Source organism: Ascidiella aspersa, chromosome 6 (assembly GCF_963924565.1).
Source record: "Ascidiella aspersa chromosome 6, kaAscAspe10.2, whole genome shotgun sequence".
Classification (NCBI taxonomy): Eukaryota; Metazoa; Chordata; class Ascidiacea; order Phlebobranchia; family Ascidiidae; genus Ascidiella; species Ascidiella aspersa.
The window spans coordinates 7300483-7311475 of record NC_139452.1 but is presented as its reverse complement, the minus strand read 5'-3'; the positions used below and the strand labels follow the sequence as shown (position 1 = coordinate 7311475).

The window sequence follows — 10993 nt, the reverse complement described above, 5'->3', positions numbered from 1 at the left end:
AACTCATATGGCCGCCAATTGGAAATTGTTAGGCTTGGAATATTTGCCAACCATGTATTTTTAGTGGATGAATTAAACGACACCCTTATAAGTGGATAGCTCAATATCCACGTTATTTAAATTACGTAAATTGGCGGAAGTCAGGCTTTAGAGTCAGAGCCGGACTCGGGACTCAACAAAAAAGTGCACATTTGACCGGAGTCGGATTCGGGACTCGGGAGTCAAACTCGGGTTTATTTTTTTGGCCGGAGTCGGACTCGGGTTTATTTTTTTGGCCGGAGTCGGACTCGGGTTTATGTTTTTGGCCGGAATCGGACTCGGGTTATTTTTAACCGACTCCGCAACCCTTGTTACAGCATACCTACCATAATATATATTAAATTGTTAAATCTGTTGGAGTTCCAACCTTTAACTAACATGTTTCAAATAGTTTTGTTTTAGTTCATGTATATTAAACTTGTGTCCAAATACATATTATTCACGCTTTGATTCAACACTCACCTTCGGAAGTTGGGCAGCCGTTGGTGATTGGACCTTTATCTGATGGTTCTCCTATAGTCACCACCCTCCACCTTTCATGACCATATTGACAAAAATAAACTGCTTCTCGCTTGGCTTCATTGCTGTGAAATATGTTGATTATTTAAAGCAACGAAAACCATTTTGACTCATAGAAATATGGGACAATTTTTGGAATGTTTCGTAATGTTTAAACAAATAATTTTACTTCACCGTATATTGCAATCTTAAACCAATAGCAAATCAATGTTATTATACTTGATTTAGCCCAGCAAGCAAAAGCTCCCTGAATATATTACAACTTTTCGTCATAGGTTGAAAGATTTTAGTCCATTTAAACGAATTATAAATGTTATGATTACTTTATTACAACAACAAATGCCATTTTTACCGAAATCAGTTGGCTTATTCAGAATTATAGTGCAAGCTAGGCCAGGCAACAAAACAGGTAGCCTGCGATGAGGTTCGAACTCACGACCTAAACCGAATGAGATGCATACGTTAAAAGCGGAAAACAACCATCACCTGCTGCACCCAGTTTGTTCACACAACCTTAATTAAGGGATTTATAGTCAACTAAAACCGTTCATATACACAATGTGTGGCCAGACCTTGATGGAGTGGGCTATCGTTCGGGCAGTTGATACCCTTCAATTAGGTTGTATAAACGAAAACTGGGCAGCATGCAAAGGTACTGGGGTGGTTGCCTTCTAAGCCTGTAGTTTAGTTGGTAGAAAGGCAGCCCCAAAAGGGCCGGAGGTCGAGAGCTTGAACGACACCTCAGGCAAGTGGTCGGCAAACTTTTTTTGTCGCGGCCCAGAGTACTCTTTTCAGTGCTATTAAAGGCCACTACGTAAAACCACTACGAAAAAGTGGCGGATTCGAGATATTTGATTTTAAGATGAAATATAACACAGCCCCTTGGTGCCCAAAACAGTGCCATATCATAATGTAAAACATGCGATAAACGAAGAATATACGAGCAAAGCGCAAACATTTTTTCAATTTCATATAGTTTAAGTTGACCAACATATAGTTCGACAGGATCCCAGGACAACATTTGGCACGTAGGCCCTTTTCAAGTTATGCTAACTTAAAAATTCTTTGCCACACCAACTTTTAAAATAAAGTGCAATGAATGTACGACTATCACGCAGCCCACAACTACATTATAACACTCATCTATTCACAAGTAACTCGCGGCCCACTAAAAATGGCTCTGCGGCCCGCATTTGAGCCGCGGCCCACAGTTTGCCGACCACTGCCTCAGGCTATTTGTTTTTTTAGCCTGACTTTTTTATCACTATAGCTGAATAATCCAACTAATTTCGATTAGCCTTTCTGAAGGCATCCGATGTGTTACATAATGTGTGCCGTTATGGTTGGCTAGTGCGACATCAGAAAGTTTGGTCACAGAAAACACTTTGTGAATATGAACGTTTCACTTTTTATTATTGGATTAAATACAAATAGCAACAAGAGCAATTTTAGAATTTATGGCTGTTGGAACTTGTTTTATTACAAAAACAAGATAAGTTGGCCTGAAGTATAATTAATTAATTGTAAGTTTAATAGAATATGTTACGTTTTGTAGAAGTCCAAGTACGAAAGTTGTCCAAGTTTATTCGCCTTTAACCAACTTCCGACCATGGCTAAGTCATTTGAAAATTTGTAAACTGTTTTATCCCACTTGAAGTTGTAAAAGATATAAATCCGTTGAAGATCTTGAGAAAAATGCGCTTAATTTATATCATACATTTCATTTGCTTTGGCAAATCGTGAAACTGGTAACGTAAATGAATAAAATAAAATGGTATTCATTTTAGTACCTGTGTTGTATACAGGTATATTTTTAACAAATCTGGTGAAATCTAATTGGAACGATTAGAGCCTAAGTTATGAGTCGACTTATGTTAGTGTATATAGTGGATTCTGTGCTTAAAACAATATAACCAAAAGGCGATAAGAGGAAGTTGTGTTATTCCAACAACAATTTTTAAGTAGAACGCATTAGATTAAACAAGCATTTGACCAAGGTTTTGTTACGAATCCATGTTATACTGTCAACTGGGGATCTACAGTTTGATACTGAATATTTTATTCCGATTCGGATAGCAGATATTTTGTGCAAAACATACCGGATTCCGATGCGATAAGGAATGACGTCATAACTATCGCCAAAAAGGTCGAATTGATAAGTCCAAGAGTAATCAGGTTCAGGATATTAGACTTAAATTTGCTTTTTCGTTAGGAAGCTGATTTAACGATTGTATGTGTAATATTATCTCAGAAATTTGTTTTTCCACTAAGAAAGCTTTTCGTGAGATCGCAAAACAAGACTGTAATGCATAGTTCAATTTTGTGTCCGATCGGCACCGATACTAGCCGAGTATCGGACAAGTAGTTATAATATCACTTGGCATCGGGTTAGGTTGCGATTCGACAATATAGGACAACCTTGTTGGCAAAAGCAGCAGATGTTTCACACCACCTTTATCGTACAAATAGACTTACCCGGATTGTAATATTTGTTTTGAATCTCCTGATAAAACCTATCCTTAATAAATCGGTCTTTCAAAACAGCAAGAGCTCCACCCAATAGTTTACACTTCGCTGCTGCCGTGTTCGCATCCACAAGTTCGTCAGATAAAGTGTAAATCGTATTTCCAACGGTAAATAGAGTAAAGTTGTGCGCTGCAAACAATAAATAGAAGGTCATCGCAGATTCAGATTGAAAAGCGTTAATATTGCTTAAAACAATCGTAAAACGTTGTTCACCGAATAATTCTTCTAACGTACATTTTTTTAAAAGGTACTTCTAAATCAGACGTCATATAGAAAAAACTTCGCAGCGGTAATTTAAATAACCTTTTTTAAATCACTTAAATAAAAAAGGGCCATTATGTTTTATGGTGTAGTATGAAAATACGTCTTTTAATTTTTATTAAAACGACGGAAAACCTAAGCGGCCACGAACGTCATCTCAGAGGGGCGATAAGCAGCACGGTATCTTTAAACAAAAAAGTATTTTTTTGTAGACTGGCTAAAACATACTATAAAGATGGTCTAGTTTCGCGCAAAGCGTGAAACATTTTACATTTACATTTTTAAAATGTGCAAGATTTACAAATTTGGGGAGCATGGAATCGAACCAACCTTAGATCCGACCCTGCCTTTAAAATGAATTAAAATATTCAGCAACAAACGAACCTTCTCCTTCTGTTATCCTCATAGATGAAATTAAGGCTAATACTATCAGAAGCCATAAACGAGCCACTTTGTCTGCCATTGAATTACATGAACAAGTTTCAGCTCGGTACAGTGATGTGCAGCATAGGATAGATTGGTACCTCGCAAACTGCTTTCGAACTAATGTAAAAGTTAAAACCACGCTCGATCATTCTAATAATATTTGATTTCCTTGTCCTGTGTAGGTTGCGCGGGTTGTGTTATACCACACGTTTGTGGTGCCGAAGCAATCACAATACCAAACGAACACAAACAAAAAAGTCGCTCAATCCATTGCTTTCATAGTATAACCATAAAATAACACTAGGAATTTGTTTCGGTTTGATTAAATAAATGCAGTAGACACATGACAACTCTATATGTCAGGATTCACATTATTTAGGTTTTCGCATTAAATTAAATATTTCTTTTTGTTTCAATTTTTAAAACTTCGTACGTTTTGTGTCATGAAGCTGATTTGAGGTAAGTGTTATTTACTAATTTATTTATATTAAAACAAAGGGTGTTGTCGAAAAGGTTTATCGAAATCGTAGATCTAACTGGCCAATAATAGGCCACCATAAAACCCTTTGTCAAAGGTTACGTTGGGGCCTTATTTCCAAACCTTTGTAGCAACTCTAACTTGTTATAAATCGGCAAGCGTGAGTAAATTAGACGCAGTAAGTAGTTTTTTGGGATAAATAATCGGCGTTGTAGCCTCCAGAAGTCCAAATAAATTTTCCCGTTTAAGCGGTCGTGGGTTAAACGCTTTTAACAGTAGGTTTAACCACGCCAAATGTTCGCACAATAGCGCGTTTATGGCGGCGGTTTTTTCTTTTATACGGATAATCGATTTTTTTAACGTTGGAAGACATCTAATGCGGTGATTACCTAATCGCGTTTGTTTGAATATCATGCAACACATAAAACTACTGCTATTACACAGACCTTATTCTTATAACATATTTGAATTAAGACACCTGAGAACTGACACGGACATCGTAAATAAACCATCCAACTATATTTTTTAAAGGTCATTAGCCCTGCAACATCTGTAGAGTTTGCAAAATATCGCGTGTAGTGCAACATGCCTAAGCCAATTTTTATTTTATAACGAGTATTTCTTACGTTTGATGCAGTTTGGTACAGGGATTACTTATTTGCTTGAATATCACAGATGTTAAACAATTGCTGCTACGACTTAAGGTTTTTGCGTAAAACGATCGTCGCCCACCAAGCGGATCTGTTAATAACGATGAAAAGTTTTTTCGCATGCGTGTTGTTTGGCGGCGAATAGGTGTTGGTAATTGTTACCACCGTTAGCTATTTAATAGTAATCAACAGTAGCAAATATTCGGGAACTGACAATACAACTCGCTAAATTCTTTTTTGCAAGGCAACTAAACTCAATCAAACAAGAATTTTCACCACAGCGTTGGAGTTCTTTATTAGAATTTATTGGAAAAAAGGCAAGGCACTTATGTTACGGCATGGTGTGCAAGCAAACGATATAGAACACATGAACGCACAACAGAAGAGCACGAAACAGATTTATCAAAGATCGAAGCGTATGCCGTGTAATGCCTCCCTTAATGAATATCTTTGTACTTTTTTTCAACATAGACAACATAATCCACATATTTTTTCTGTATAAGTTTAAATTCTTCTTAGCCTAAATAGTACAGGGCAATCTATTTCTTTATGTCATTTTCTTGAGTCCAGTTAACGTAGGGGTTGGTTGATGACAAATAGCCCAGAACAGCGTTGTAAATGAACATGTAGCAATCCTGAACAAATGAAGATGTTCTCTTAAGCATTAGCGCAAATATTCTTTAGGGCAGTGTTTCTAAATCTTTTTTCTACCGCGCCCCAATTGGTAATTGCCCTGTGCCTTGCGCCCTCCCTCAGATATCACATATGTATCCTATCAAACAAAGTTAGGAATTCTTTGATAACAAATCAGTGGGACTACAATAAGCTACAAAAGTTGACTCTTAATCGGGCAAAGCGTGAAAAAAATTGCGTGCGCAAAAATTTAACATTGCGTTAATCGTGTTTGAAAACATGTGATCACACACAACGCAAAGGCTATATACTACAAATAATATTACACATTCTCCCCCCCCCCCCAAAAAAGGGGTTGGTGGGGGTGAGGGGGGGTGGGGGGTTATTGGTTAACAACCACTGTTTTAGACCGTTAACAACAACATATTCGAAAATTTGATTTTGAATTGTTCGATACTTACCAGATTATCTATTATATTTGGTCTCAGATCACGAAGATCCTTCACGGTTCGGAAAACATCTACTTTTTTCTGAGCCATAAGACGTTCTAGAATGTTCACCAGGGCAATGAAAATACCAGTTCGATTTCGTCCATCCCTGTATAAGAGAAAACTCGTATTTAAGTTTAACACAAACAACACATTTGACTCGAACTTGAATGGATCGTGGGAACTAAATTAAGCCTTGATAAGCAATGTAAATAGGTCAAACGTTTATTTTAAGGATTATCAAAGATTTTTTATCGAACAAAAGATTTTTGTCCACGTGTACATGCTTCTGTGTTTGTCTGGTTTAAGAATTCTAATAGAGGGTTTACTGTTCATTGGTCAGCAATTTGCAGCTATTGTATTTAAGCGCAAATTTATAATGACTGATCCTATTTTTCATTATTGGTATTTAATGTTGTCCGATACTTGACATTTTATTCCGATACCGATGCCAGATATTTTAAACAAAATTTATCACAATCCCTTTTTAAGGGGAATTTTTTTTTCAAGATTATTTGGGCAAAATTAGCTTTTTGGTAAAAAGTATAGGAACATCAAGTTGTTAGAGTTATGTTTTTTGATAAATTTACATTATGAGGTAGATATCGCTGATTTGCATCTCACATTAAGGCTAAAATCCCCATTTTAATTTGGTATCAGATCGGCACTCATACCAGCCTAGTATCGGACGTGTACCGATACTACCACTTGGCATCGAGTATCGGCTCCGATCTGATATTATCGGCATCCATATTGTGTTTTAATATTAATGTGGGCACCTGTATTTGCATATACATGTTTTTTGTCAAGGTAGTTTCTACCGTAAACTAAAAACAAGCACATACTTGCAGAAAACAAGTACTCTCCCTTCTCTTGTTGCATTGTGTTGCAATCTGTGCATCGATGAAACAGCTTCCAGTATTGAATCTATACTTGGTGGCGCACCTGGGTTGCACCAGCCTTTGACGACCAGGTAAGAAATCTTCCTGGTTGTCTGTCAAGAGCACATATGTCAGCAGTTAGTCGCCGAAATTATTTTATTTTACAGTTTTTTACTCCTAGAAGACGAAATAAAAGATTCAATATGGTACGTTTAAATATATAAAGTTCTATACGGAACCAGTTTGCGCTGTCACGGATATTCGCGGTGAAACGCCTATTTAACTTAAAACGTACAATTTACGTATTGTTCCGTAAGTTCTAAAAGTGGTCATAAAAAAGTCAAGTCTGTTTAAGTCCATACCTTAATAATACCATTAACCTTGACCAATAGAGACTTCGCTGAATGCCCTTCGTCGTCATTGACGGACGTTATTTGAATGCTTATGTTGTTTCCAAGTAAAATCAAAGAGTTTGAATCAAATGAATCAAAACGGTCACGCTGGTCATCCTGAGAAAGAATAAGGCAATGTGATGTTATTTAAAACCTAGTCGGATTTTGGGTTAAAATGCAAACAAATGCATGCAAGTTTTCGAAATCTAAATTTGAAGTAAAGTGTTGGCATAAAATATTTTTGTAAGCAAAAAAAAAGCAGGCCTATATCGTTAATAGAAAATAATGTAAAACTAGTCACCAGACTAACGATGACGTCAACTCGTTGCTCCACGGCAGCTTTCCAAAACACTTGCTCAGTTTTGCTGTCTGGTTGTTGAGACGCAATGAAGTCAATTGCGAAACCTAGGTCCTTTAGTTCAAAAATTAAGATGTAGGCCTCTTTAGAGTGACTAATCGGCCTCCATAGTGGTTGTAAGTTAATGTAACCAATGACAAACGCAAACCAAATCCTACTGTAAATGGTGAAAAAAATACCCATAGACTTGTTTATTCATTGTAGTCAATTATACGAAAGCTATCACCAAAAGCCACGAAGACTACTGAAGCCCAATTTAAAATAAGGGGTACTGTATACCGTATACTGGGATGAGATGTGGTTCTTTTCGAATGCGACTCTACTTAATTACTACAACTTTAAGTTCACCTAACCACTTCTAAAATCGATTATTTAAATATCCAGTAGGTTGCATTAACAAGAGAAAACTCCGTGTAAACTATTTGCACGCTCCCTGTAGCAAACGTTTTTACACTTAACTGTACACAACAAACCTGTATATAGGAAGCATTCATCCTAACCACTTCCTGACGTCTATCCACCCACGTTGAGACGCTGAAATTATCGTCTAAAAGCATAAAAGCGTTAGTTTTAAAATAAGGTTAAATCGAAAAACATTATCAGGTGATGTTGGTCAATGTGTAGCACTGACATATCTTATCCGAGTTCCCCAATGATTCCGAAAGAAGCGCAAACTCTTCGGATCCAATAAAGTCCCTGTAATTTGTAAATTCATGGTATGAAACAAAGAAAGCAATATAAGTATTGATGTGATACTAATTAAGACATTATTTTCAGTGTACGTGTTCCAAGTGCTCATTATAACGTAAACGCTATACGTAGCGAAACATTGTTTCCTGATAGGAAAATAATTAACCAAAAAATTAAGGGTAGTCTTGGTGATTAGTGGTTTTGGGCTCAAATAGAAATAAACTATGCCTATATGGCGAGTGGGTAAACGAAAAACTTTTACTAAAATTTGTTTTATAAATCTCGCTTACTTACAATTCGTATTTAGTCATAGTTTGGAGATCGCTTGTCGATCGGTCAAAGTCGGGAAACATTTCATGCTCAGCAAGCAGTTTGTGAATGAACTTGTACTCTTCCTGTTTCAAGAGGTATATGTGTTGTTTAACAATCTAATTCAGAAGGCCACGGTACTACTGGTACATTAAAAATAGCATAACTTAATATTACCTGCCTATTACACTTTATTTCTAGTCATATTGCAGAACAAAGTTGAGCCAACTGTCAGGTAAGCTACACGTGGCAATACTCAAATGTTAAGTAAGCTACAAGTAATGATATATAATTGTCAATTGAAAACGGCTTTACTCACTAGGGTCTGAACCATGTCTGTTCGGCATTCCCTCATCTTTGACACAACAGTAGAAGCATCGATGTTCTCTTTAGCGTCAAGTTGGTCAAACAGGGTGTCCATGGCGATGTAAGTCCCCGTTCGTCCTGCTCCGGCACTGTGTAGGCATATGTAGGTAAGTATATCCTATTACGATGTAGTGCAATCTAAATAAAATATTGCCGACTAATATAAGTGTAGTGCTAGCTGGTGTAGTTTATTGCATTACACTAGGTCGAGCAGAGGAAAGCAAGGAAAATCAGATAAGTTAAATCTGGTCGTGATGAGAGACAGAGCCGGTCTTTTAAAAAGAGAGTCGGTACAAAGGCATAAAGCAGACACAAGCCGAAGGCGATGTATGGAATTTCACAGGAATATTGTTGGGCAGATAAATTACCGCTAGGTAGAGGTACAGAGTCGCTACAACCATATAGATGTGTGTATGACCTTTAAACGACATTGTTGGTAGATTGTAAACATTAGAGGATCAGGACTTGGTGAGTTTTTTAAATAAGCGTCGTTTGATTTTCAGTTATATAAAAAATAAAATAGAAGTCAGATTTACTCTGTAATATTTGGTTTTAAAAGCATATTGATTTGTTTGAAGGGGGGTTCAATACATTACCTGCAATGAATAACTACTGGCTTTGATATGTCTCTTAATTCTTCCACCATTTTTCTCAGGTAAATCATGTTCGATGTTGTCACTGGAATACCATGGTCGGGCCAGGTGGTGTATTGCAGGTGGATCAAGGTTCTCTATAAACATAGTGAAAATGCGAAGTAACACATACGGATTACAAATGGAACTATATGTAGTAGGCTAAACGATAAATACAAATACTGTAGTAGACCAACTTGTAAATTTCCCTTTTTCAAGGTGAATTTTCTTCTGATTATTCCCCCGACGTGGATTTCTTCTTCCAGAATGACGATCACAAGACCATATGTTTCCTGTTGTCCCAAATCTGGCCAGTACAGCTCACACTTTTTCTAAAGTCAAGACAACAAACAACAGTATGGTACAGGTAATGAAAAGTGCAATGGAATTTGTTTATTACCTACAAAAATTATTTTTATTTGCGGAAGTTAAGTTGTTAAGGTGTTATTTAGAGCGGTCGGTGTCAGTGCCGCGAAATACAAAAAAAAATGTGGATACAAATTAATACAATCGTATTGGCTAGTCACCCAATTTATCCCTCCATAACACGTGCTTGGTAAATGTTCCACCACATGCTATTCTCCTTTACGATATTACAATTTTGGCCTTATCAGTTTCGCAAATTGCTACTGCGGACTCGGATAGTTTTATGTAGTCTTATTCGAGTTTTGAGATCCGATTTCGTATCAAGCAAAACAAACCGACTAGGTCGAGTTCCGAGTCCCGACTCGAGTCCGCAGCCTTTGTCGGTATAGTTAACCTATTTTTTGTCGCGTGTTTATATGCTTCAGCATTTGTTAACACATTTTACCTTTCCGTATTCTGTCAGTCTGGTTAACATTACAACCACCGAGGATTCTTGCTGCCAAACCATCAGCCAAAAGTCGGGAATGGTGTTTGGCATTGGTCCTTGGGTAGCAATAAATTTCTTGTCATTTTGGTAGCCCTAAAAAAGTGAAGAAAGTTAACGCTACAAGGAAACAAAGTTTCTGTCAATCAAATTTGTTTTGAAAGTAAAAGCACGAGGCCTTACTGGAATGTAGGAGGCGTTGATGTAATCGTTTCCTTCACTTCCACCAAAAACAAACACTCTAGAGTGGTCGTCTATAAAATATTGTTCATGCTTGGTTAAAATAGTAGGCCGTGTGTATTCACAACAAAGCAATGATTGAAAAGAAAATTAACTTTCTTTGAACAGATTTAAAATTGCCGTAACTAGCTAGCGATTACATTAAATTTAAAACGGATAATCAATGTACACTTACATGTAAATATGTTCTTGTACCGGTTTCGAGGTGCATTTAAATCTGATGTGGCTTGTTTGCAGGATTTCGGTGTGCTTTTA

At 37.0% G+C, this 10993-nt stretch overlaps 1 protein-coding gene across 1 annotated transcript; it reads right to left on the bottom strand.

Annotated features, from left to right (window-relative positions):
• Positions 1 to 5438: 5438 nt before the first annotated feature.
• LOC146139426 (receptor-type tyrosine-protein phosphatase epsilon-like) lies at positions 5439 to 10552 on the bottom strand. The gene is made up of 12 exons (XM_083392440.1): positions 10460 to 10552; positions 9846 to 9980; positions 9613 to 9746; positions 8970 to 9105; positions 8636 to 8736; positions 8283 to 8347; positions 8125 to 8198; positions 7595 to 7705; positions 7264 to 7410; positions 6866 to 7014; positions 5994 to 6129; positions 5439 to 5534 (listed from the first exon to the last, which is right to left on the bottom strand). The coding sequence occupies exons 1-12, from the start codon at positions 10550 to 10552 to the stop codon at positions 5439 to 5441; spliced, it is 1377 nt and encodes a 458-aa protein (XP_083248566.1).
• Positions 10553 to 10993: the final 441 nt, after the last annotated feature.

Excerpts from the sequence above, each read along its gene's own strand:
- LOC146139426 (XM_083392440.1), bottom strand. The coding sequence starts at position 10,552 with ATGCCAAACACCATTCCCGACTTTTGGCTGATGGTTTGGCAGCAAGAA. Across the intron at positions 9,981-10,459 it reads GACTGACAGAATACGGAAAG|AAAAAGTGTGAGCTGTACTG; the intron begins GTAAAATGTGTT and ends TCTTGACTTTAG. Across the intron at positions 9,106-9,612 it reads CCAGTAGTTATTCATTGCAG|TGCCGGAGCAGGACGAACGG; the intron begins GTAATGTATTGA and ends ATGCCTACACAG.